Genomic DNA, 25,716 nt, shown 5'->3' with positions numbered 1-25,716 from the left:
ATATCAGAAGAATTATATTAAGTATGTTCCTTCTGATAATTATGGTTAGTTTCTGCTGGTTTTTATATCAAACATATTTCATATGAATATTGTAGTCCTTTTTCGGTTTGAATATGCAATGTGCCACTACATAGACATTTGAGAGATTATTTATAATGACCAGTGTCCAATGCCTCAAGCCCATATTTAAAACATCTGTCACTAGTAGTTTTAAACCCATGCCTCCTGGGATCATTTTGCGTCTCTTATTACATTGATGCTTCACTGTTACCCAAATAAACAGAAGCTTTGGTCAGAATACAGCACCTCCTGTCATGTCACTTTGGAATCTCACAGCGTGGCTGTGGCTCTGTTTGCTGTGATAACTGTAATTCCTGGAGTAGTTTGGTTCGCTCTGTTCTTTGCAAAACTAGTTCTTTGGGCAGAATGTCAAGAGCGAAGAAAACAGTGGCGTGTAGGGCTGGAAACAGGAGGTCTGAGCCAAAGCCATAATTTATTTTACTATTCTATCCAGTTAACTCTTTTAAACAGTTGAGAGATGAATCCTGGGCAAGCTATAGGAAGGCTATAGGCATAACCTGCATTCTTGTAGTAATGTGTTGTCCTCAAGTTACCAAGCTCTTGCTAGGAGCATGGATTACTTCAGTTTTTGACAGACGTGTAATTCCCAATCTAAGGAATTGAGGGAAGGAAAAAGCCCCCTGCACTACCAGCCCTGCTGGATAAGGAAGCTCTGCTGAGCTTGTGCAACTTGGAAGATGTTATCTAGTTGATTCTGTAAGGTGAATTTTTTAAAGGAAGAAACCCCAAGTTTCAGAAAGTTGTGTTTTCCCCAGTTTTAAGTGTTCTAAAAGATGAATTAGTTCTTGACACAATACAATACTTTATTCAGAGATTGGCTTCGCAGATAGGATACATACATCAAGTGGTGCTTCGAAAATAAAACAAAAAACCTAAGCCCTTCTTGATTTGATTAACGTGGTTGACTTTGATTAACTGAAGAGTTGAGTTCATTGGATTAAAAAGCGTTCCTTTGAGATACCAGTGATTGAAGTAATACAAAGCAGAGGAAATCATTGTATGCCCACTCTATTGTTCTTGCTGTTGATGGTTTAAGTATGGGGATTTGGATAAACAATGCTTCTGCTGCAGACTAAACCCTCCTTGTTGGGAGGCGGCACTTCACAAAACTAGTTTGCAAAGCACCCTTGTGCCAAGATGCAGCCTGGGTCCTCAGCAGGAGTCCAGTGATTAAATAGCAACTCTGACTCGGGACTTCTACCATCAGCAGAGCTTGTCTGAAGAAAAACTGCAAGCAACACAAAGTACCAGGTCTGGTGAGGACAGAAGAAATGAGGCACCAAATAAAAATAGCTACACAGATTTTGTTTTCTGGGACATCAGAGCAGTCCCCTGAGGAGTCTTGCTTCCCCCATTTCTTCAGGACTGTCAATGAGCTTGACAGCCGTTTGCTTACTACTTTTTATGGCATTTTGATTGCGGTGTTGGCCTGGGGTGACGTGATCTCTGTGTGTATATGCACATAGTAGTGGGTAGTTAACAGAGGCAGAAGTAGCAAATAGTTAACATACGTCCAAAGTGGACAACGGGCGTACACCACAACTAAACTGAGCATTTAAAGTAGTGACCACTGACTTGCTTTCTCCTTTTCTTTCTCCCTCAGGATTTTCAGATGTTGACCACACGTATGCCCAGAGAACTCAGCTGTTTGATACACTAGTCAACTTCTTTCCAGACAACATGACCCCTCCTAAAGGCAACCTGGTAGACCTCATCACGCTGTAACAGAGCAATCATTGGACATGTGGAAGAGGGGAAAAGCATCCATTTTCAGTATTTTAATTTTTTTTACTGCATTGATTGACTGCTGGGATGAAGTAACATAGTAACCCCTAGGTGTTTGAAAGGGGTTTTATACTTGTATGGTGAATCCCTGAAGCTTTTCCCTTGGAGTAGGTTAATAAAATGTAACTGACATACTTCTGACTAAATATATATATTTTTTCTGACTTTGGATTTTGAGTTAGCAACTGTAAGATGAAAAGGTAGGGGGAAAGAAAAAAAAATAAAACCCAATCATATAGTGATCTTTTTTGCCTGTAGGGGAAAATTGAGATTTGTGGGTTGTCTGGAATTAAAGATGATGGGTTTTATTTTGGGTTTCGTGAGAAAGGGGGGAGGTTGTTCTTTGCTCAATTGTAGCTAGTCATGATATATTGCTTTATCCTACAACTCCATCCTCAGCAGCTGAATAACTTGGAGGCAGGACACTGGCACGCATTGAGGTAATAGTAATCTGTGTGTCTTGAGTCTTGTCATCGCAGTGTGTCGTGTGAAGGGGAGCACATGTTACAAATTTTCTGTCCCCTCATCCCAGAACTGGGCTGACAGTAGTGTCTAGTTGCATCTGATACCTGGTCTAAACCTGAATACCTAAATGCCTGTCTTCTGTTCTCTGGAGCCTTCCACTTAGACCTGACAGGCAAGTGGGAACCTCAGAGAAAGCGCTGGAAAATGGGAGTGCAGTTATCGTCTGCACAGGCCCCTTTTCAGGGTTTGTTCTGTTTTCAGTGCTGTGCTCTTCCGATGAGAAACCGCGCAGGTCCTTGCAGAGCCGGGCAGAACTGGGTCTTCCACCACACGCGCACCCAACCTCTGCAACCTGACTCCGGGTTGGGTGTAGGATTTCTGAAGCAGATTGTCTTCGTTTACATGCACCTATGCTTCTGTGTGCGTTTGTCAATGTGTAAGTGTAAAGAGGATTGCTCCGAACAGCTTGTCTCCTTCCTATGTAGTGCAGCTCATTCACTTTTAAATGCATTTTAGACCTGATCTGAATGTGAGGGAGGCCTTTTTAGCATAAATCTCTTAGAAAGCAAGCTGATGCATATGTATAGAAAATATATTCTTCCTCGCTGAAAGCCTTCTTTAGAAATAAGGTAAGGGCTTGGTGCTGCACTATGAAGTGGAATGAAGGATACGCATACCCAGCATTAGAAACTCTGCGCATTCGCTGTCAGTGAGCATTCAGTACAAACTGGCAGATGTAAATATTTATACAAGACTGCAAAGCTTTATGTCCAGAAATGTTCATGCCAGTAGGGTATCATTGCTGCACCCACTGTGGCTACACGACTCCTGTTGAACTTGATGGAAGTCTTGTGTGTGCAAAGATGATTTGGACTCTTGAAATAAAGAGTTAGTGAAGTGTCTTTTTCAGAGCTTGAGTGTCTGCTTCCTTTGATTGCATTGTATTGCCTCTTTATCATGTTCTTTGTGTGACTTTTGTAGTCCTGGTACGTTAGAAATAAATTTAAAAACTCATGCTAGCGTTTAATCACTTAGAAGGGAGCAATATGTTAGAGGCTGGGCTTTGCTTCGTCTTCACGGAGGACTATACAAAATACACTGTTTTTAAGTAACCTGTAACTTGAGACTGTCTGGACGTTGTATACTTCAGTGGATGGCAAATCAGATGTCTGTGGAAGAATCCACTCAGTACATAGCGCAGTAAATGAAAAATCTGATTAAATTGTTTCTTTGAAACACTGCATTTTTTTTTTCCAGTGACATGGAAAGTTTTACATCACTGCTAAGCTTTACAATGTGCTACCTTTGACACTTTGTTAACTAGTTAAAGTAGAGCTTATGTGGTACGAGTGTAGATACTGGCGGTGCTATACTGGGGGAATATTCCAACTGAGGCGTTGTTTCCATTGAGATTGAACTGAGCACTTTTAATGCAACCAGCCAAAATGCTGCAGCCCTCTAGTACTTAAAATTTTAATGCTGTTGTGCTCCCTTATCACTTAATCTCGTTGCCTGTGTACTCTCCAACTTCAGTCAGATGATTAATTGCTTTTTGTGACAGCTTTCTAATCAACCAAGTTATTTGTAAACTTTTACGCTCACACCTTTGACTATGTGTGAGGCTGAACCCAAAAGACACACCTAGGCTGAGGAGCCCAGGCAAGCAGACAGCAGAAGCTTAGGAATGCCAAAAGCTTTGTGAATGATGTTGCCGGAGAGCAGTGCATCGTGTCAGGCTTGATTTGTGTTATAGAAAGTCGATCAAAACTCATTGTCCTCTGTGTTGGGGGTGCATGCAAAGCCTGGCTCAGTTTTTTGTAGCACAGTGTAAATGAATGATTTGTCTGAGCGAGGTGAACATTGCTTCTGCAGAACTGACAATCCCAGCTAATGAGAGCACTTCAGGATGATCAAATATTGACCTAACTTTATCCTGAGCTGATCGATTTCAGCTCGCACGAGTAGAGTTTATGGATTACAGCTGGTGATTAACCAGCAGAAACTATTTGCTCAGCTTTGGAGTATTTGTTGAGCAGCAGAGGCACCCTGTGGCCAGAGAGGTTAATCCAAAGTGAAGGTTTCTTGTGGCTTTGCCAAAGGTCTTTCCTGGTTCTGTGCCCTTAAAGCTAGGAGTCAAAATCAAATGATTTCTTTGCATTGGTGTATGCTACGCTACCTGATTTAAAAGCTAATTAAAAATTCTGAGCAGTGAAGGATAAATTTCCTTTCTAAATAAGCCAGTTATTGACAAGCAGTTACAGGGAGAATTTGAATTTAATTACATGCAGATCTGTAAAGATGCTGGTGATATTCCAGGAAAGCGTTAGATGTGAGCATTACAAAATACTGAAGTACAAACAGAAAAGAGACCCACTTGATCTGGAAACAGCCACCTGAAAATGTTTCACAGCACAGTGCATGCAATGTTATAAATATACAAGCTGTACGTGCGAAGTTTTCAAACTTCACCCTTGTTTGCAGGCTGTAGCAGAGGTGGCTTTTTAGCTTAGACAAGACAAACATACTGTATTTGCCTTTACCTTATATTATAAGGTGACTTTGTGTATGGATTTGATACTGCATAATCTTTGCCCTACAGTAGTTTAAATTATGTGTTAACTTGTAAATAAGGTATTGCAAAAGAAAGCATCGTTCCTTGTCAGAGAGGGACTCATGATGACTGGGGTCTTTAAAGCCAAACTTGCAAGGTTCCTGTATGTTTTACCAAGCTATAGGAAGTCAGGGTGGGATTAACTTGACTTAAGTCCTGATTTAGGGTTTTTTTTTTAAAATCCTTTTGAGATCCGTGAGTTCGGTTGTTCACTGACACTGGCCTTCAGCAGAGTTGCCCTTACAGTATTATTCAGTAGATCAGCTCTTTAGAAAACATGAAATTATTCTTTAAGCAAAGTTGCTCCTATCAAGTGACACATCTTCCTAGAGAAATAAAGCCCTTCAGATTTGATTTTTGGTTGACTGAATTATGCAGAATTAAGTGAGTTTCTTAATGTTTGTCTTATACAACCCCTCATAGTCATCTCGAGTCAGAAGTCCTTAAGATTTCTCCTAAAATGCGTTCTCCAAGCAAGTACTGCTATTGCAATGTGACCTAACGCATTTTCAAGAGACTTGTGGCAGAAGGACCTACTTAGATGTTTTTGTTACAAATGAGGAAACTATAGTCACCTGATTGCCCTTTTTTTTAGGATCCCATTAATTAATATTGCTCCTGGAGAGACCTGAAGAGTGATGTGAAGTAGTTATTGAAATTAGTTGTAGCTTTTCTCTTTTAGCTCTTTGAAAGATAACATTTGTGATGTATTTATTCTTAAACTTATCTCTTCCTTTTGCTGAGTATAATGAGGAAGGAGAACTTTGCCTTGGAGAAGTTTAGTTTGCCCTTTTTCTGGACAGCATCCCGTATGTGTCATTTAAGTAGTGATATCCAGTCACGTAAATAAATGTCTGGGATTTGGTTCTGCTTGCCCAGGATGGCTCTGTGTGCATACAGGTACGTGCCTAGCTCAGGGGTCAAGCTGGAGGTAGCTACCAGAAGATCGATTAGCAAAATTGTGCTCTCATTTTGGAAAATCAATCTGTGAAGACCCAGTTGGAAAGACTTTTCTAAGGTATTTTCCTTGTACACTGGCAATTAGAGTGAAATTACGAAACTTTCCCAAAGAACATACTAAAGCTTACCTGTATGCAGATTGTACAGGAGTAAGGATGCAGTGGGAGGCTTACATTAGATGGCTGGCATTTTTTGGTCATTGATTATAATAGCCTAGCCTGAAAATTTAATGGCTGAGGAGTCAGCAAATGACTTGGACTGCTTATTTGGAGGAGAGCAGGCTCTTTGTAAAGGCGTTGGGGCTAGTGGCAAGAGGTCGTGGTAGCTTTATCTGTGTTTTTCTTTAATCAGCAGCCACAAGTGTCAGGGTCTTCGAGAAGAGACTCCTTCCAAAGCAGAGTAATGACTCTGGAAGAGTGTTTTCCGCAGGGCTTTGTGGAACAGCTGTTTTCTGAATCATTTTCTTGATGCGTGCAAATTTGTAGAAGGGAGTTTTCTTTGTCACAAAGTTGTACACCGTTCTTGCCCTGCTGTGCAAACCTGTGCTTGTGAGTGCTGTAGGCAACGAGAGATAAATTCAGAGCAGTGTTCTGAGAAACACTTGACACTTGTTTGCTGCTCTTACTGTAAGAAAGATTAGCGTTAATGGTGCTTGTTTCAAATGCAGGAGGGTGGCAGGTACCTGTAACGCTAATACTATTAATTCTCTTGCCGTCTTCTGTATTTCAGAATTGAGAAGGAAATATTTTGTAGAGCTTATCGAATGAAACTTTTAGTATGAATTAGCTCTGGGCAACCTTAAACTTGAGTCTCCTACATCTCTGTTCATGCACTAATTCTGTTGATGCAATGCTGTGCTGCTTCTGGAGAAATGGCAAAAATTATTTGATACGTTTCCATTCGGTACCTTTGTTTTTAGCAGTGGAAAAATGTCTTGTGAAACCTTGAGTCCCGGTGTGTGCTTTGAATTTTAGCTTATTAGTTGTGGTTGGCTCGGAGTTAAGGAATGTTTGGCTATTGTCAAGTGAAGTCCTGACAGTAAAAGCAATTCATGTATGTCTCTGGAAGTGCTTGTGGTGTTTTATAGCTGTAGTTATAACAGAAACAGAGGTGGCCCCAGTTAAAAAAAAATAAAAAATGATTGCTGTTCTGATTAGGGGGAAGATTATACAATTGGCCAAGCTCAGTCAGAGTTTCTAGTAAGTACACGTGGTAATTTGGAGACGGGTCTTATTTTATGAAAGGAGAGTTTAGGAACAACTGTATGATTTGTTCTTGATACAAATTGATAGTAGTATATAGGCTGTAAATATTGTTGAAATGTAAGCGTACTGTCAGAAGCTTATTAGTGTATCTAAACCCCTATGGGTATGGTAGACCTGATCATATCCTGTAATGGAAAAGGTTATGCTGGAAATTATTCAAGTAGTGGTAATGACAGGCAAAATTCCTGTTTTACTGAAAGCTTCTATTATAATGAAAAGTTGGAGTGGAAAAAGTAGGTTTACTGTACTGGAACCATTATAATAGCACATGGCTCAGCGCTTGGATAAATTGACTCCAGATGATTTTATCTGTAGGCAGTGGATCCAAACGTAGTTTTAGAGTGGACGCCAGTTAATGAACTGCTTACTGCCGTTTGAGAGTCACAAAAGAAGACGCCATGGTTGATGCCGGCAGGTAAACTTTTGGCATTCCTGGCAGAGGTCAAAGAACTGGATGGAGTTTTGGATTATTCACATACTCTTTGGTTGTATACGTAAACCTCTGAAGAGGATAGTGGTTGCGGGGGTTTTATATAACACCAGCTTGTATGGCTTAGGTGTAGAGATCTGCAAGGCAGCATCTTCCCCAAGCACAGATCCTAAAGGTAACATTGCTGCTGTCTACTTTGCTTTCATATATTCAAACTCGATTTGTTAGTGATGAACTCCAGATACTTGCTGTGACCCAAATTCAGTGCTCTGCTTCTGAATAGCTACAGCCACAGACTTGCTTAAGCTGCTGTCAGTGTATCACTTCAGTACCCTGAAATCTTAATTTGTACTTGGTGCAGACAAAGGTACGTGTTGTCTTGGCTCCCAGCTGTTTGCTGTAAGTCAGCACAGCTTTTACTGATGACCTGGAGACTTAAGTATTTGAGTGCTGTCAGAAATCAGTTGACTCTGTTCAGCTCTAGCATGGCATCGCAGTTCATTCCTGGGAAAAGTGGGGTGAGTGAACAGCTCAAAACTGGCTCTATCAGGTTAGATTTTTGGTTTTGCTACTAATTTGAAAGGAAAAATCTATCACCAGCATATATGCTGTCCAGCATGATGGTTAAAGCTTGGTCTCTTGGGTATTCCTCCATTTATTCTGACTTTTTCTTTCCCTGTCTGACTGTTCACTGCTATTAAAATGCTGTGCCTTCAGACTTTCCGCAGTTTAATGGAGTACCTACTGAAGAATTAAAGGTTAGAGCTGTGTGGTGGTTATGAGGCATCAGTTTCTCCATGTCACATCATTATACTCTAGTTGCTTCCTTTGCAAAACTCCTTACTGCTGCCTCTGAAACAGCCAGGGAGGATCCTTGTGATTTACCTTGTTCTCCCCAAAGGCTGTTCCTTCTCTGGGGTAAAGACGGGCAAGCGTGGGAGCTGATTTCCCAGCAGCGGCACGGTTTGCGGTTTAGCATAACGCTGCAGCTTACACCTATTTACTTGTGCCCCTCCACGATCCAGTGTTCAGGGCTGAGATGAGCCTTCCCTCCTATTTCAGCAGGGTTTATTTGGCATGGCAGCAGGACCGTGGTAGCTGTTTGACAGAAGACAAAGAAGATTATACCAACTCAGGTTCATTAAATAGTAGCCGTAGTTTTCTGCCACATGCTTTTGTAATCCCAAATCTTTCACCAGCGGAGGCAAACAGCTAGTAGTTGGGATGTTTGGTTTATTCCTGCAGTGTAGCAGGGCAGAGGGGATGGGAGAGAAGTAGGCTTGGGGATAATGTAGTGGTGGCTCATGTGAGTATGTTTTTAAGATGTGGTCTGTCTTTTGTGGAAGGACTCTGAAGACTCTTAACAAGCAGGTCTGCTATTTAGAGCTGATACTTTTATGCGAGCTGTATTCTCTGGCTCTTCATCAAGTGGAATGATGCAATACCAGGATCTCCTAGTCCTGGAGCTCCACCTCAAGCCTTGGCCCTCTTCATCCCAAAGACACCAGGGAGACTAATACAGAGGTGTTTTTTTTTTTCTCCCCAGTCCCTCTGCAGTGATTGCGAGGAAGCCAGCTGGGCTTAACACTATTCAAGCATACTGGAGGTTGTGCAGCACCATCAGCTATCAGACCAGGTCTGGCAGTCTTAAGAGATTGTTAAAACCTAAAAATGTTCTGAGCTTTTTCTGATGAAAGCTGCTGGTGAGATTAAAGGAGATTAGCTGCTTTTTAATTAATATGATAGTGGGAAGCCTAGAGCACAACAGTGGCTCCAGTGGTTACAGCCTTCTCTACATCCCAGATACCAGTGGACAGGTTTTTCTCCCCAATGATGAGAAAATAAGACTTTAAATATCCTGACTTTGTAACTAGCTGCCCAAGGGATTCAATCAATTACTTTGTGTTTCACTAAATAGAGTGGTGCAGCGTGTGAACAGGGTCTGTTCATTGAAGGAAGCCTCTTTGAGGGTGAAAAGTGGTTTCTTTCTTTTTTAGGTTTTGACAAAAAACTCAGCTCTTAAAAGGGGAGAATGGCTCTTATCAACTTGTGCTTTCTTAGCTGCAAGTCAGTGACTTCACTGCAAATAGTCCAGTCTGAACAGCAGCTGATCCTTCTGCTTGCCCTGCAGTACTAGGCGCTATTCAAAAGGTGACAGCCTGATTTCCTTCCCCAGGCAGTGCGGAGAACTCCTGTACTGGAGAAGACTTTTATCTAACCATGAAGCAGATAACTATTGTGCTGCTGACGTGTTATCCCCTCTCATCTGCTGTGGTAATTGGGAAGGCAAACTAGCAGTGGAGGCTGAATATTTCTTTCATCTCTTCCTCATCATTCCTATCCTTCCTCCCTTCTCTCCCACCTGTTGATGTTTTGATGTGCAACACACTTTTCACTTCAGAAGCTGCTGTGCTGGGTAGTGGAAACGAAAACAAACTCCTAGTTATTAGTAGCTGTTACTATTTACTAAAGCTGTATTTTCTGCTATGTCTTCCAGCATACCCTCCTCCACAGCAGGAAATGAGGGGATGCTGGGGAGACCAAAAGCAAGAGAAAAGAGCTTAATTGTACAAATAAATGTGTTCATGGGAGTCTTGAGTCTTGGAGGCCCCGAACCTTGCAGACCACTTTGCCTAGGGCAGAAAATTAAAGCCTGTTGGCTCATTCTCAGTTAATGGGAGACAACATTCCCATCCTTGTGGGCTGGTGGTCGCCTGCATCTTCTACGTTTAGATGCGGAGATGCAACGTTCCTCATTTTAGAAGTATCTAGTCTCGGTAAATGTTTTTCCTTTGGACGTTGTACTTTGAAACTGCTGAAAAAACCTCTCTCTTCTGGATACGTTGGCAGCATAGACAGGATCAGGGTAGCCTGGGGTTAAACACTGCTAAACCAGCTGGCTGGACACTGTAACCTGGTTAGGGGTGCTTTTCAAGCTGTTTCTTTGAGCTGTTGCCTCTGCTCTTACCGTAACACTGTACAGTGTGGTGGTTTGTTTGTCTGGACCTTCCATGTTCGTTATCTCGTCCTCTACACCCTCATGTGGTCCCGAAAAGCCAGTTATTCCCTATGTAGTGCTTGGAGTTATGAGTGTCCGCTCCCTGTCCAGAGTTTGGCCCATTTTTCTGTTTTGGCATCCGACTTGAAGCATTTGCATCTCTACAGCAATCCCACAGACTCTGGTGTCTGTCTGAATTCCCTTTAGTGTCTGTCCTGCAGTTGTTGTCTTGGACACCTGACCACAGGAGAGCTGAACTGAGAGGTGCAGACAGCCCTGGGCTGGAAAGGAGCGTCTGTGGGGTGTTGAACGCTGTGAACTGCACACGTGTTTTAATAAGCAAGTCTAACATTGACTAGTCCTATGTTGAGCCTGTGGTGGTCACAGGCATCGTTCCTGGACTCTGGTGATTCGCCATCCTGCCCTTTTCTTTACAGTTAAATGGGTGATCTTTGTTCAGCCTGGAATGTTAATTTTCTTCCCTGGCATAAATCATCTTTGATAATTTCTGGGTTGATATGTAAGCCCCATGCTGTACATAAATGAATGAGTGATATGAGGAATATCTACAAATGTAGTTATGTTGTATGTAATGTACATAAGGAGAGAATGTATTTTGTTCATTTTTTTCTTAATAAAAATGTATACGCTAGCAAGGGTGTTTATTTAAGATCTGTTTGTCCTAACATTGCTTGCTTCTGAGAATGAAAAAACATCTGTGAAGGACTTGTAGTGGTGCAGAAACTGTGAAACTGGTGGTGCGTTATGTCTGGGCCGCAGGCGCTGTTCCTGCTGGAGGAGCCTGCCGTGTCCCTCTGCGCTGTGGAACAGCGGAGAAAATACCCTGTTCCCTGAAACCAGTGAAGGGCTGGGTCCATATCCCATAAATCCAGCGCATGCTGAGCAGTGGCAAAAACTGTTACTGGGAAGAAACACAGAGTTAGAACATAGACTAATGCAAACCATCAACTTCTCATATTTAAATAAAAGCAAATTCTTTTTTTTTTTTTCCCTTTGTAAAAGTGGAAACTTAACCTCGAACAGAGTGTTCTATTTTGGGCACTCGAGAGTCAGTGGAGATGCTGAACTGCCCATGCTGCTGCTGACCCTGCTGTTGCCCTTGTGTGATGGCCCTCTCTCGTTGGGGTGTTCTGGCTCAGGGGTGTGAGGTTTGATTCCCTCCTCCGCTGCCTGACCGAAGTGTGAGGAGGGATTGCCGGCTAGGGGTGAGTTAGGATGAAACGCAGAAACAAGGGCGAGCTCCCTCTCCCTTCCCTCCAACCTGAAGACACTAACAGTTCAAACCAGTCCTCTGGCTGTGGCGGGGCTGCCCTCACTCACACCAACTGAGCATCCCACCCCTCTGGGTTTTCTGGATTTTAATTACGGGAAGTTTTTCACCACTATCCTATTTTCTTCCGCGTGGGAAAAATACAAACTCCTCTGCAGCTGGCTAACTCTGAAGGTTTGGGTTGGTTTTGCTCCTGCTTGTCCAATGTTTTCACATGTTCTTGCTAGCAGGACCATGCAGAGCCTGTGCTGGGTTTCCAAACCAGCTCAAACCATAGCCAGTTGTAACACCTACGTAGCTGATGGTTGTGGCTCTTGAGCACAAGCTCTGCTTCCCCCCACCCCTTTTCACTCAGCCAAGGAATGAATCTTTTATGTAAGAATGTTTATTGACAGAAATACATGATGCTTTCAAAATATATTTGTAGGAAAATGCAAGAATAATCTCTACAATCCAGTTCCTCAGTAAATTCCAGTGTAAATCAGACTCCTGTCCCCGTGAGATGCTGCTATACAGTACGTAAGAGCTCTAGTATATGTGCAAGGTTGAACGGGTAGCCGCCTTGGGAAATAGGTTCTCCTTCTGTAGTCCCTTATGGATTGTGTCTTCTCCTGTATGTCTTCTGTAGGCAACAGTCACAGTTATCAACCTCATCAGTGGGGTCATGGCACTGTGAGCGGGAGATAAACGGTCCTAAAATATTTACACGTTCCTTGTGGATCTGAAAATAGAAAAGTCCTTTTGCAAGGACATCTGAGCTGCTTGTAGAACTCTCACCGAAAGGTAAGAGCAGTAATGTCTTTGTACAACGTGTCGGATGTTAAAGCTGTTTTGGGGGAGAGAAGAGGAGCGTGGGGAAGGGAGGAGGGGCAGGGAGGGAGGAAATGCCTGGGTAGTTTTTTTTTTAAATTTATTTTTGGTCTAACAATTATGGCTACAGTCTACAAAGGGAAGGATTAAGGCCAAAGATGCTCATTGCTGCATTTCCTACCTGATTTTTTTTTTTTTGCAAAAAGAATGTTCTCAACATAAAAAACATATACTGTTCTTTCTGTGGAAATACTTCTTTAAATAGGGGAAGGAAAATCTACTATAAAATATTAGTGGTTTAAAAATATGGTGTCTGGAAAAATAAATAAATGTACAATTCCTATTCAAATATAAATCACTATAAGCACTTGCTGAGCAGTTAATATCTTCACTGGTCTCTGCTCGGAAAGATTTAAGGTTGCTTGATCTCAAGCCTTTGTACGGTTCTCTTGCAAAGTCTTTGGACCTGATTCATTAAAGCACTTTGGCATCTCTTCACTGGGAAGGGGGATCTTAGGCACATGCCAAAACCCGACTGCCTGGAGATGCTCTGCCAGGGGCGTCCTTAGGGCAACACCAGCCCCTGCGGCCAAAGCCTCGCTGCTACCCCGTGTTGTCACTGTGTTTATTTTCTGCGAAGGACAGAAACGCGAGGTCACCGACCCGCCGCTCGTCTCTTGGGGCAGCTGGGAAGCAAACGTGCTCACGAAAGCAATTGCGAACGCCGAGATGGGTTCTTTGAGCCTTGCTGCAATATTAAAGAGCTGAACTCAATGCTGCTGGAGCAGGGACAAAGCCGTGGCATGGGGTTATCTGGGTGGGAGGCGTTTTCCTACTTTGTGTCGAATTTTGATGCCCTACCGGACTGGCCTTTAGCTTTTTCTTTCTTTTTTTTTTTTAATTTCTTAATTCCCCCCACCCCTGCAAAATTACTTCCCCGTAGTGCAGTGCACAGGTAAGTGAAGTGTGCTGAATACATTGCTAATGATTAACAGGAATATTTACATACAAAAATATATAGGTTTGAACACTTCAAACTGCCCTTCGGTGCAGGAGAGAAGGGAGAAGAGCCAGTCCCTTTGAGAAGAGCGTATCTTCTGCCAGCCTCTGTCCTGGGGCCAAGCAAACAGCCCTGACCCTCTCCTTCGTGAGTACTCCCGAGGACCGGCTCAACCTGGGTTTCTCCAAGCTTTCCATTGCTCGGCTCCGCTTTTCCCCTTGTTCAGGGCAGCCATGGGAGCGGATCCCCATCATGTTGACTTGGTGGCAGAGCCCAAAGGAGCTCACCCCGTCACGCGTTGGTGAATGCATGCTTTATGGCAAGCAGGGGAGAGGAAGGGCCATGCTCGGGCATCATTCTTCATCTGCAGCTTCTCTGGCTTGCAGAGGGCTTGGGACCACCACCATCCTCATGTGTTGGGAGATGCACTCACCCAAGTGGCCTTCTGGTCCTCTCCTCTCTTTCCCATGTGCTGGAGGATGGAGCCCCACTCTGATCTCTGCCTCTGACGGGGCTGAGCTGCTTCACCGAAGCCAGAGCAAAGATGTGAAACTCTCCCCATCCTTTTAGAGCCATTTAGGAGCTGTGATGGGGACTGGAAAATCAGAAATGGCCTCAGTCCAGCCACTTTCTGCTCCTGCGTATTTTTCTTTTCCCCTCTAAAGACTTACAGCAAAGGGAGACCTGGACAAGAGACCAAGGGCTGCAGGACAAAGCTCAGTCCCAGCTTCGCTGCTGAGCTGTAAGTTTCTTTGCAGGTCTCTGTTGTTCTACTAGCTTTTGAAGAAGAGCTTGACAGTGTGAACTGAGCTTATAAACCTGGTGGGGAGGAAACACCAAGGGCTGTACCGATGGAAAACCCTGAATACCACCAAGCTACCTGGCTCGTGCTTCTGTTGCTTTTATCTCTCACGCAGGAAACATGACCACAAAAATCACAAACCATCACAGTACACGCAACCCACGGTCTCGGGGGAGGATGGATGTGGGCCGTGAGATGCTGCTGCATAATTACTACAAAGCAATCAGCACTTCTGTAGGGAAATGCAGCGGCAGAGCTGGCCTGTGCTGGAGCTGGTCTGCTGCACCACAAAACCCCCAACCTTCTGCCTGGGCTAGCGACCAGGCATCGCTCTTGGTCTCATTAAACCCTTCCTAGGAGGGATGAACTCAAGGAATGACTCCTTTTCCTCTTCTTCCCCATTGCATCAATACAAGAAGCTGCAGCACCTCTCCTGATCTCCAACTGGGTGCAGGATCCGTCCCGCAGCCCTTTGCGGCGCAGCTGGCGATGGCACGGGACTGAGCATCACTTGGCACTGCTGCATTCCCCCTGTCCACCCAGGTCTGGATGCATTTGTTTGCCTATGGCACAGTGTGGGGCTCTTGTGCGTTTTAGCCGTCGGTTTATGGGGAGAGGATGGAAACTGGATTAAAAAGGAACAGGCTGTTCCAGCTTTTTCAGCTCGATACCTGGGCATTTCCTGTCAGGGAGGGCAGAGCGATGACTAAACCATGTGGGCCAGAGGATTTTTCTAGCTCTAATTGCCAGGTGCGGGTTTGCTGTTGGGAGTTGTGCTCCCTCTCCCATCCTATTTACATCTCTCTCTTTTCATTTTTTGAGTTGCTTGATAGCTGGAGGCTGCGGTTGGACGCAGGACAGGAGGGGACATGCTTGGAGGAGACACCAGCACTTCTTCGGGAGCAAAGCCACCCCATTCGCCCATGCCTGGTCAGGTCTGGCATGGTAGGTCCTGCTGAGCACCCATGGGTGATGGAGTGTCTGGATGCGACTACCATGGTGGCTTGTTAACAATGCGTGCGGAGGTGTCCTCTCGTGTCCCTTCTTCTTCCATCTTGCACCCTATGTGGTGGCACAAGGGGCCGTGATTAGTTGATTAAGGGATTTTCTGGGCTTTGTTGGGAATTTTGCCTTGTTTTGGAGTTGTGTGTGCGTGTAGGGATTATGGGTGGGGTTTTTTTGGGGGGGTGGTCGTTTTTTGTTTGATCGAGTTCTGTATCCTATAAATGCGTGTCCTCCTCTTCCTCCAGGTCCTCCTTCATAAGGGTGTCAAGAGGAACAATCCAGCTGTCCCCCAGCTCGCCATTGAGGTTCACCTTCTTCTCCTGCATTTCAGAGGAGGTCTCCATCACCTCCAGCGTGGGGTTATCGTGGTAGCCGTTCTCCATCGTCTGCAGCTCCTCGGTCAGGCGCTGCTGCGAGGAAAGAAAACCCAGAAACCCCGGTGAAAAACAGCTTGGCCATGCTGTGCGTGCCACCTTGGGGCTGTCACCTCCCATCCAGCCACGGCTCCTGCCCCGTATAGATGTACATAACTACATATAGAAACTTCCACGGTGAGACTGAGGCTGGGGGCTGCAGTCAGCGCCAGCGCAGCGAGGGGATAGCATAGAGCTGGCAAGAAAGACTCTGCTAATGGTGGGAAGGAGTAAAGAGCAGCCAGAGACACGTGGAAAACCTCCAGGAGCAGCTGCCAGTTTCAGCCTGGCCATGGACCCACACCTCCATCCCCCAGGAAGAGGCCGAGCATCTTTGCTGTACCCTGACCCTGCATCTCCCCAACTTGACTCTGTTCTTCCTCTCCCCTTTCTGCCCCCCTTTTCCCTTTTTAGCTGCTTTATTGTTATTGTCCCCCTTGACCCCAGGGGCAGCTCCCACCTCGCAAATGCTGCTGGCCCCTTTGCCCCTCATCCTGGAGCCCTATGCTGGAGCTCTCGGTGGAAACCAGGCAGGGAAGGAACAGCCTTTCCACCCCCTTTTCCTTTGGCCATAAATGGTTTTGGCTGATTCATGGATGAATCAGGCACTGTATCACCCCAGCGCTTGGGTATGTGGTACTCCAGGCTCCGACCCAGCCCTTCATCCCCTGGCAGACCCCCAGACCATCCCAATTTTGCATTTGCTACGGCAGCTCCTTCATCCCCATCCTGCCCTGGAGGGATTCTCCAGGTAGCTGCAGCCCTTTTTTGGGCAGTGTATGGCTTCCAGTAGTCATCCCTGTTAAAATCCACCTGGATTTACAGCTTGATTTATTACACTGCTCTGAATAAATATCAGGAGACAGCCGTGGGAGGGAATCTGTGGAGAAGGAGAGGGATGGAGAAGTGAAACCGCAGGGTTTGGTGCTAGCAGGGGGGCTGCGAAGGCGCTGCTGGGGGCTCCCCTCGGTTGCATGTGGTGGGAGGGATGCGGGCAGGGATGGCGGGATGCTCGAAAGCAGAGGAGGCACCTGGGCTTTCTCAGGGGCTGTTTCCCCCCCACGGGGTTGCTGGTACAGCCCCTGGATGGATGGATGGATGCTCAGGCAGTGCTTTCTCCCTGCTGTGGCAATGCACCCCCACCCTGTGCAGCAAGGGGAAGGGGTCTTTAAAGCTGGGCTTTAGTAGGCTTTAGTCCTGTTAAAAGCTACTGAACCCTACCAAGCACCAGGGGTGAGAGCTGGGGGTGTTACGGATGCGGCGCCCGCCCCTCCGATCCCTGTGTTGGAACTCACATTAAAGATCAGGGCCACATGTCCATCATCAAACCCGGGGAGATCAGGGTGGATGTGCTGGTTATTTCCAAGGTAAAACAACAGCAGGGTTTAAAAGGGGGGAGGGAGGGTTGGAGAAAAATAAAAAAAACTTTCAAGTCATTTTTGGAAAAGAAGCAGGAGGAAAACAAAAGAAACCACCCAAAAACAAATCCAGAAAGGAGAAATGTGTTTGATTTTTCTAAAAACCTATTGCAACTGCTTGGAAAAAGATCTTTTCCTGTGCTCTGAGCAAGAGCCGTACCGAGGAACTGGCATCCCTTGCTTTGGTTTCGCTACCTTACCCTGTGGCTGGTGGGTATTTACCTCCAGAGCATCCAGCCAGGGCTGGTACCTCTTCCTCTGCAGCATGTTACTTGTGGGATGCGCATTCCCATCCCTAAAACTACCCTATTTCTACCTGTTTTCTGAACAATACGAGGCAAGAGTGTTACGCTGCTCCCTGTCCCTGCTGGGCTGGTTTTCATCCCAACCAGAGAGATTTCAGCCGAGGGATGGCCCGGCCGTGAAGCCCCATGAGCTCCAAGGGGACCACAGTGGAGGTCAAATATCTATCAAGGTCTTGCGTCCTCCCCCATTCCCTCCTGAAAAATCAAGCCTTGTACAAACAAGCCTGATGCTGGCATGGGTTTGCTCTTCCCTGCCTCCTGTGTTCGTCTCCATTAGATTGCAAACATTTAAAGCAAAGGTTGCCTTGTCCCTCGTGTTCGTGTGGCACGTAGGGCAGAGGTGGGGACCCCCTGGCATGGATGAGCTGGTTTGGGGGGGGAGAAAGGACTCAAAGTAGGACCCAGGGGTTTGTTTCTCTATCAGGAGGACAGTTTACCCTGATTGCATTAGTTGGCCTCATTTTTTTTTTTTCCCCTTTCTGTTGCTGTCTCTCCTCCAGAGCTAAATCCTCAGCGAGGGCAGTGGGGACCAATGCACACCTTGGGTACCTGGCAGAGCTTTCCCCATGGTGCCGCAAGGGCATGGGAATGGCCAGTCCTTGCAGGTGGATGCTACACTAAAATCACCCAGAATTGCTTCCTGAGATAAAAATAATATTAATTTTTTCCCTCTTCCTTAAATCCTTTCCTGCTCTTCCTTAAATTGTGCTGCCGCTGCTCTGAAATCTGGCCCTGGCCAAATTAGCTCTCCCAAAGGCTGACCCGTGCAGCGTATGGTGTTGATGCTCTCCTGCAGCCGTCCTCCTGCCGTCCTCCCACCCCACAAACAGCTGTGGGCTTCCCACAGCCCCTGGCACCCCTGGGAGGGCATTGGGGTGATGCTGGGCACCCAACCATGTTCCCCTACTCATAAAAGTATTTAGAGAATTTTTTTTGGGGGGGTGGGGTTTGGAGGGGTGTTTTGGGTTGAGAAAGCCTTTCTTGTCGAAATTATGACCCAAAGATGCTGCTCAGCTGCCCTGGGTGGCAGCGGGGATGGATGCTGCTCGTTGCTGTACCCCACCACCACCAGCCCCTCGTTTCCCTGGCGTTCATCCTGGCTTCCCCCCACCCCAACATCCCCAAAGGGCAGTTCCTGCCCCTCCGGAGCATCCATGGTACTTGGGCACCCCTTGAGCAACACGCGAGGGTGGTGCCTGCGGGGTGAGCCAGCATGTTTCCACCAGCAGAGGTGGCAATGCTGATGCTCTTCATCTCCTAAAGATGCCTCTGGGACAAAAAGGTCCCAGGGTACCTGTCCCACCCCCCGCCCCCCCACCTTACCTGATCCTTCTTTTGGGAGAAGCGCTGGTGGCAGCAGCCATAGATGGCCGCGATCAGCAGCAGGGAGCCGGCCAGGGTGACAATGGTGATGATCAGGGGCGTGCTGAACTCATCGTTGATTATAATCTCCCTCTCCATTTTGTCGTAGGTGATGTTGGCAATGCCAAGCTGCCACAGGAGAGACGGGTCAGGCCCCGAGGAGGGCTTCCCCTGCCACCCACCTCGGGGGACATCTGCGGGGAAGCTGTGCTGTGCCCAGGGACCTGCTTACCTCCTCTAACTTGTCCTTCTTCTCCTTCAGCTCCTCGAGGACTTTTTCAGGGTCCAAAGGGACTGGGGGAAGAAAGAGGCTGCAATGAGCAGAGGGGTGGGAGGGCAGGTTCTGCCACCATCTCCCGGTCGATGGGGTGATGTCCCTCTTTCCGGAGGAGGTGGATGGAGATGTGTGGGCATGGACCCAACCCTTTCAGGTGCCTCCACAGCCAGACAAGGAGCTGGGATGTCTTCTCATGCAGGGGGACAGCCCTGGAGCCCCCAGGCCCCACCATCCCCCAGCCCTGTGCTGTGATGGGGGTCTCTGCTTCGGTGGGCGATTTGCGAGTGGGACCAGCGAGGGGCCACAACCGCCTACTCCAGGCCATGCTGGAGCAGTGCAGGATCAGTCCCCAGGGCTCGGCTGCTCTGCCCATGGCTGGGTGCTGGAGGTTGGACCCCCCACCCAGGCCCTGGCCTGATGACAAAGAGAAGGAGGATGGGGCTCAGTCTTTCCTCCCCCTGGCACTGAGGCAGCGTGATGCCTCCATCCTCCTGGTGCTAAAGCAACGGTTGAGCACCCCTGGCCTGAGCAGGATTTCCCCAAAGAGCTCCGAGGTGGGCAAGAAACTCCCCTCCGTGGTCCCTTGGGGAAGGATTTGAGCTGGTCCCCAGGTTTTAACCACTTGGGAGGATTTTTTCCTCCTAGAGACTGATCCCTGCCTTGACTTATCATGGATGGGAGAGGGGTCTGGTGCATTCCTTGAGGAGCAAAGCTTATTCCTGGGGTTGTTTTGCCTCTCCCAAGCCTCTCAGATGGGGCAACCCATGGGAAGGAGCCCCTTGGCCAAGCTCTAGCAGCCCCCAAGGGCTCTGCCAAGCCTGAGGCTGCATCCCCAGGCTGGGGTCCCCAACACCGGTCCCATCCCATCGCCCTCAGAACAGAGTGGGATCATACTCACGGTGCACGATCGCTTGCACAGCCCAGTGCTGGGAGCGGGGCTCACGGGAGGTCAGCATCACTGTGCATGTTTCCCTGCTGGCATTGAAAGCGTGCTGGCCCGTCGAGCAGAAGCTCTCGAAGAAGGAGATGTTGATGCTGGCGTTCTTCCACTCGGCCTGTGGTGACAGCAGGGGCTCAGCACCATTCTCCCACCCGGAGACCGCCAAGGAGCATCCCGCCCCATGGCCAAGGATGCTCTGTCTATCCCCATCCTCCACCATCCCTTTGCACCACCCGGCCGCCGCCGGCCCTCCCCGGGAACAGGAAAAGTTTAAAAGTAGTTTCTTTATGAGAAGCCGCGCTCTTGGCTGTCATTCCTCACTGGGGCCCTGCGCCAACCTTATCTGAGGGCCGCAGCTTTTGCTGTTACAGGAATAGCAGGTCCCCAAGGGAAGCAGGGCGGGAGGGGCAAGGGAGGCTGAGGGGCTGCAGCGGGAGCGGGACAGGGCTGTGCAGCCCCCCTGTGCCCCCATGGGCATCTGTGGCCCTCCCACCACCTGCATTTTTACCCGCTATCCCCATCAGCACGAGTCCCTCTCCTCCCTAGAGCTTCCCCGTGGCTCTGCAGAGGCAAGAGAAAGTGGTTTGCTTTCGGATAAACTGGAGCATCCCTGGAGGGGTTAGCCTGGATGGAGCCGGAGGAATAGTAGAGGGGTGGATGGAGCCTGCATCCCCTCTGACATGTTCCTGAGGCTTTTTGCAACTGCTCGATGCTTCATAGCAGCTGGGACCTCACTAAGGTAGAGACGATTGCCCTCCTGCATGCACAGCTCCTGCATGCACAGGCGCTGCACGTACAGCTCCTGCACACACAGGTCCTGTCTGCACAGATCATTTGTGCACAGATCCTGCCTGCACCGACCTTGTCTTCACAGCTTCTGCATGCACAGGTGCTGCGTGCACAGGTCCTATATGCAAAGATGCCGTATATATGGCTCCTACGTGCACAGGCTGTACATGCACAGGTTGTGTGTGCACAGGTGCTGCATGCACAAGCACTGCATGCACAAGTTGTGCATGCGCAAGTGCTGCGTGCACAAGTCTTTCGTGCAGAGATGCTATGTGCACAAAGTCTCGCTTGTCTGTCTGTCTGCAAAAGTTCTCCGTGCACATTGATACGAGGTGCCAGGCAGCACGTGCCCTGGCTGGGAAGGGCTCCAGCCCTTCAGCCTGCTCCAGCACCTTAAACCTTCCTGTCCCTCTGCAACACCATCCATCTCAGGTCCCGCTCGCACCGATGGCCGGCAGCATCCCACTTCCTCCACCACAAGGGCGGGAGCTGCCTGGCCGGGGAAGGCACCTAATCTCACCCCATCTTATCTAAATATTTGGGAAGTGGCGGCGGTGGAGACAGGATGCACTTGCTGGAGCGGAAGACCGGTTCCAGGCGCAGAGCGAGAGTAAGCTCAGCATCGTGAGGCCCCGGCCGTCCCTGGGAACCGCCGCTGGCCCTTGCCTGTCCTTTCGCTTTGCAAGGGGAGCAACTTCCCCCGGGCCCCTCTGTTGAGTCCGCATCATCCCAGCTGCATCCCTGGGAAAAGAGCTGGATGGGAAACCTGCCCCAGCCCTGTGCCAGGGCAGCAAGAGGAGCCCTCGGCAAGGCGGCATCCCCTAGAAAGCTCGTCCCCAGTGGGGCAGGGAGGAGAGAGTTACGGCTTGGTTGGGGCGGTGTTTTTATCATCTTTGGACGCTGGGTTGTGCTCCTACGCTTTGAATGTCCTGCAGTTTATCATTCCCTGCCTGTCCAGCATTTTCTGCTTGGCAGAGGCATGAAAATCCTCTCTGCTGCCTCCCTGCATCCTCCTTCCCCAGGTTTTGCCACAGCTGTGCCTTCCCCCAGCCCTTAATAACCCACTTCTCCTACCACCCCACACGGAAAAAACAAAAGACCTTTAAAATGCCTTTTTTTTTTGCTGGGAAGGGAAATTAGACACAAGGCTAAAACCCAGCTGAGCACCGAACCGCTTTGCTGCCGGATGGTGAGCAGTGCCTAAACCCCTTTAGAGGCTGAACCGGAGGGATTTACCCTTTCCAGGTTTGGAGAGGGGCACGGTAAGGCCGCTGCAGCCATCAGGGATGCCCCGGCAGCGATGCCGCGGCCCTGGCAGCTCTCCCCTCCCGCCGCCGGAGCAGCTCACATTCCTTGGCCAGAGTTGACAGGCGCTGCCGAGCAGCTCGAATCCGGTTCCCACACTGGCGGGGACCTAAAACTAACATCCCTGAATGAGGTAACAGCACTTGAGTCAACAAACTGCCCCCGCCAGCTGGACGGGGCGAGGGGGACAGCGACCCTGCTCCGTGGGGGGGTCCCTTCCCCTGCTCCGGGGACCCTCCTGCTGTCCCCAGCCCGGTGGGCGTAACACCGCAAATTCTCTTGAGCATCTGAGTGTGGGTCCAGGTGGTCCCGCTGTTGCTTTTGCATCCCCCAGCTGGAGCAGGCTCTGGTCCTCCCCAGCATCATCTGACTTGCCTTGCTGGGCACATCTGCGTCCCGGCTGGGGACACGATGGAGGAGCCATGCTGGCCTCCTGGGAGGTGGCCACAGGGTTGTGTGGCTCAACCAGAGCTTGGGGGACAGCAGCCACCTCTGACGTGGTCACCTCTTGCTTCACGTAAGGCATTTTGGGATTGGGATGAGGAACAGAGCAGCCATCCATCCATCCATCCGTCCATCAATCCGTCCCAAGGCTGGAGCACCCCAAGCAGCCAACAAAAACCCAGCTGAAGATACGTTTGTGAGCTGGACCTTGGGAAAGTCATTGTATGTAACGCAAGGCATCGAGCTAATGAGCCTCGTAAGGGAACTCATTAAGATCCTGCTGTAATCAAAGGAAGGAGAATAGGCAAAAGGGAGGGTGGGAGAACATGGACCAAACTTCAGCGCTGGTTAAGAGCATCACCTGAAGAGGAAGGATGGTGGGAGCCAACAAGCCCATAAGGTCTACAAAGTTGTAGCAACCATGTATTTGGCTCTTTTTTTTTAAGATTTACAGATTGAGGGGTTTTTTTTATTTTTAATTTTACCGCAGCTGGAGAAACTGAGGTGCAGCAGGATGCAATGCCCGCAATTCCTGGGTTCCATCCCAACCATTTTGCTGGGGTTCCTGCATCGCCAGCGCTGCCCCATGAGCCCATCTCTGAATGGGGGTGGGTGGTCTGCATTAGTCTGCATTGCCCCCTCCCCTGCCACGTGTGATCTGGACACGTCCCCCACCGCTGGGCCCCCACGTTGCCCTCGGTGCTTCCCTGGCTTCTCTCTGGAGCCGGGCTTTTAGCACAATGCTGTCCTGACGCTGGCTTGTTCTTGCGGACCAGGATTGGAGCCATTTCTGGAACACTTCTCCTTATAGCACGCACTTTCCTGTTTTCCCACGGGTTGTGAAATGCAAAGGATTTTTTCACTTTGCTGTCAAGATTTGGCTAGAACCTTGTTTACCGGGCCTACAAAGCAGGGAAACCAGATAGTGCCATTTCTCTGTTATCTGCTCGGCTTGGGAGGCATAAAATTTGTTGCAGTTTTCAGGAATATGCCGAGTGGAAAGTTAACGGCAAAGCAGGTGGGAGGTGTTTTGGCAGCCAAGGAGAGCGATGCAATGGGAGGATGCACCCTTGCAGTCTTTCTGCAGCTGTTTTGAGGTGTAATTGGCATTTTGTACTAACAATGCTTCGGCTCGTTATTATGCCCAGAGGAATCTAAGGGAAACAGGGCGGCAGACTCCCTGGCTTGCCAGCTCCAGCACGCCATCGCCCAGTGGAGCGGGCAGAGAGGAGCGATGGATGATGCCAAGCCGTGATGTCTGCCCACCCCTTAGCTCGCCGGCGCGTCGCCACGCACCTGCACTTCCCAGCCTTACCATCCCTGTTTCCAAAAAGCCTCCCGTCACAGCTCTAGTGAAGCCACAGGGAGGACAGCGGCTCCGTGCAGAGCATGACTGCACCCAGAAGGAGGAGGGAAGCGTTAAACACCAGCACGGTCACAAATCACCCAGGTGCTTTAGGCTCCAAAATTAGATTTTGTCAAACTGATGAAATATCTTTATATATTCAATGTAATATTTGATGAGAAGCTTTCCCAGCATGGACACGGTTGCAGATTCAGACATTGCACTAGGTAGGGCAGGGGATGCTCTCAGGAGAGGCTGTCCTGCTGTGGCCTCTGGGCCATGAGCATTATGGTAACCAGGTCTCTCCTTGGAGTCATCCTCAGTGTTAAGGGCAGCATGGCTAAGAACATCATCATTTCTGCAGGTGTGCAGGCAAGGAGCATTTACACCCAGAGGCAGCCAAAGTAGGAAGGTGATGACCATGAGATGGCAGCAGACAGGCGCTTCCCCTCCTCCAGGAGCACAGTGGGTGGGTTGGGAGGTCCAAGCCCTCTCCAGGGCAGCCAGGCAGGGCCACCACCAAGCCACAGGGAATTTCAAGAGCTGCTGTGGTCAGTAGGAGCGATCGTGCTCATCTCAGCATGTATCTCAAGGGGTTTTATGAACACAGTGTGGCTTCACTTCGTGTCTCACCACCGTGCAGTGAAGAGTCAGTCCATTTTACAAATGGGACAGCAGAGGTTCATGAACCTGAGCAGCTATTCCTGATGCTGTGCCAATTTCCCAGTGCTTACGCTGTCTTGGCAGTGCTGAGATCTAGAAACCAGAGCATTATAATGCCAAAAAGCACCTCTGAGCCCTACCCACAGCTCAGGTAGATACAATCACTCCGTCAAGATCTCACCAGCCATGTGGTGGTGTCTCTTCCTCTTTGTCATAAACTTAACACTTCAGCCTATTTAAAAGTTATCAATATATTGCATCTTCTCTATTATAGGAAACTCGTAGTTTCCACATGAATCATTCCGAAGGTGGGTATCCCTCAGAAAAGCCAGCAGACAGTACCCACCCACCAGAAGAAGGGGTCTTGGTGTATAGTCTTGGGTTGGGCTTGCCTTTTCCCAAACTTAGCACTATATTTTACTACTCCCTGGTCTTGTAGAGGGTCTGAAACAAATGAAATGGAGTTTTTTGCTCTCACTTTAGGGTTCTGTGAGAGCTGATACAGCATCGAGGAGCATAGTGAGTCCCAAATTCCAGGCTGCTGTGCTTCCCAGTTGCTCTGCAGTTGGATGCCACCCTACCCCAGCTGTGAGGTTGCAAGATCTCACCAAGTACACAACAACTGTGGAGGAACTCCACATTTTTTGCTTGGGTTTTGGGATGAACTTCTGGCCCTTCTGCAAAGGTAAAAAGCTTTCCCATTAGCCTTTGCAGAGGGAAAGTTTCACCCTCTAAAATTTCCCATTGCTTTTTTTCTGAGATCTGGGCAGGCTCAGCTGGTCCTTCTACTTGAAGAAGACCACATGGGTCTCTTCTCCTCCTACCGTATCCCCCACCGGGTGATACTGCTGAGTGTGGGTTTGCATTTACCATTTTACACCCCAAAAGTGGTTGCATCTTATTTTGATGAAATTCCTCTCATCTCTATAGACTCACATGCTCAGAGTACCAC

General features: G+C 48.3%; 2 protein-coding genes across 2 annotated transcripts in view; one reads left to right on the top strand and one right to left on the bottom strand.

Moving 5' to 3' along the window:
• Positions 1-2,217, top strand: part of MKLN1 (muskelin 1) — a 98,343-nt gene extending 96,126 nt beyond the window's left edge. Inside the window, exon 18 of the mRNA XM_059816184.1 lies at positions 1,685-2,217. Within this exon, the coding sequence (XP_059672167.1) occupies positions 1,685-1,806 (122 nt within the window). The 3' untranslated portion in view covers positions 1,807-2,217. The remainder of the gene's footprint in view (positions 1-1,684) is intronic.
• A 10,044-nt stretch (positions 2,218-12,261) lies between these two features.
• The window catches only part of PODXL (podocalyxin like), a 46,616-nt gene continuing 33,161 nt past the window's right edge, over positions 12,262-25,716 (bottom strand). Inside the window, exons 5-9 of the mRNA XM_059816941.1 lie at positions 20,177-20,333; positions 19,234-19,295; positions 18,963-19,130; positions 17,212-17,268; positions 12,262-15,913 (exon numbers count right to left, since the gene is read on the bottom strand). Coding sequence (XP_059672924.1) covers positions 15,719-15,913; positions 17,212-17,268; positions 18,963-19,130; positions 19,234-19,295; positions 20,177-20,333 — 639 coding nt within the window. The 3' untranslated portion in view covers positions 12,262-15,718. The remainder of the gene's footprint in view (positions 15,914-17,211; positions 17,269-18,962; positions 19,131-19,233; positions 19,296-20,176; positions 20,334-25,716) is intronic.

The sequence above is a fragment of the Gavia stellata genome, chromosome 4, assembly GCF_030936135.1.
Source record: "Gavia stellata isolate bGavSte3 chromosome 4, bGavSte3.hap2, whole genome shotgun sequence".
Classification (NCBI taxonomy): domain Eukaryota; kingdom Metazoa; phylum Chordata; class Aves; order Gaviiformes; family Gaviidae; genus Gavia; species Gavia stellata.
Note: the sequence above shows the minus strand (reverse complement) of the source record. Positions and strands in the feature narration are given on the sequence as shown.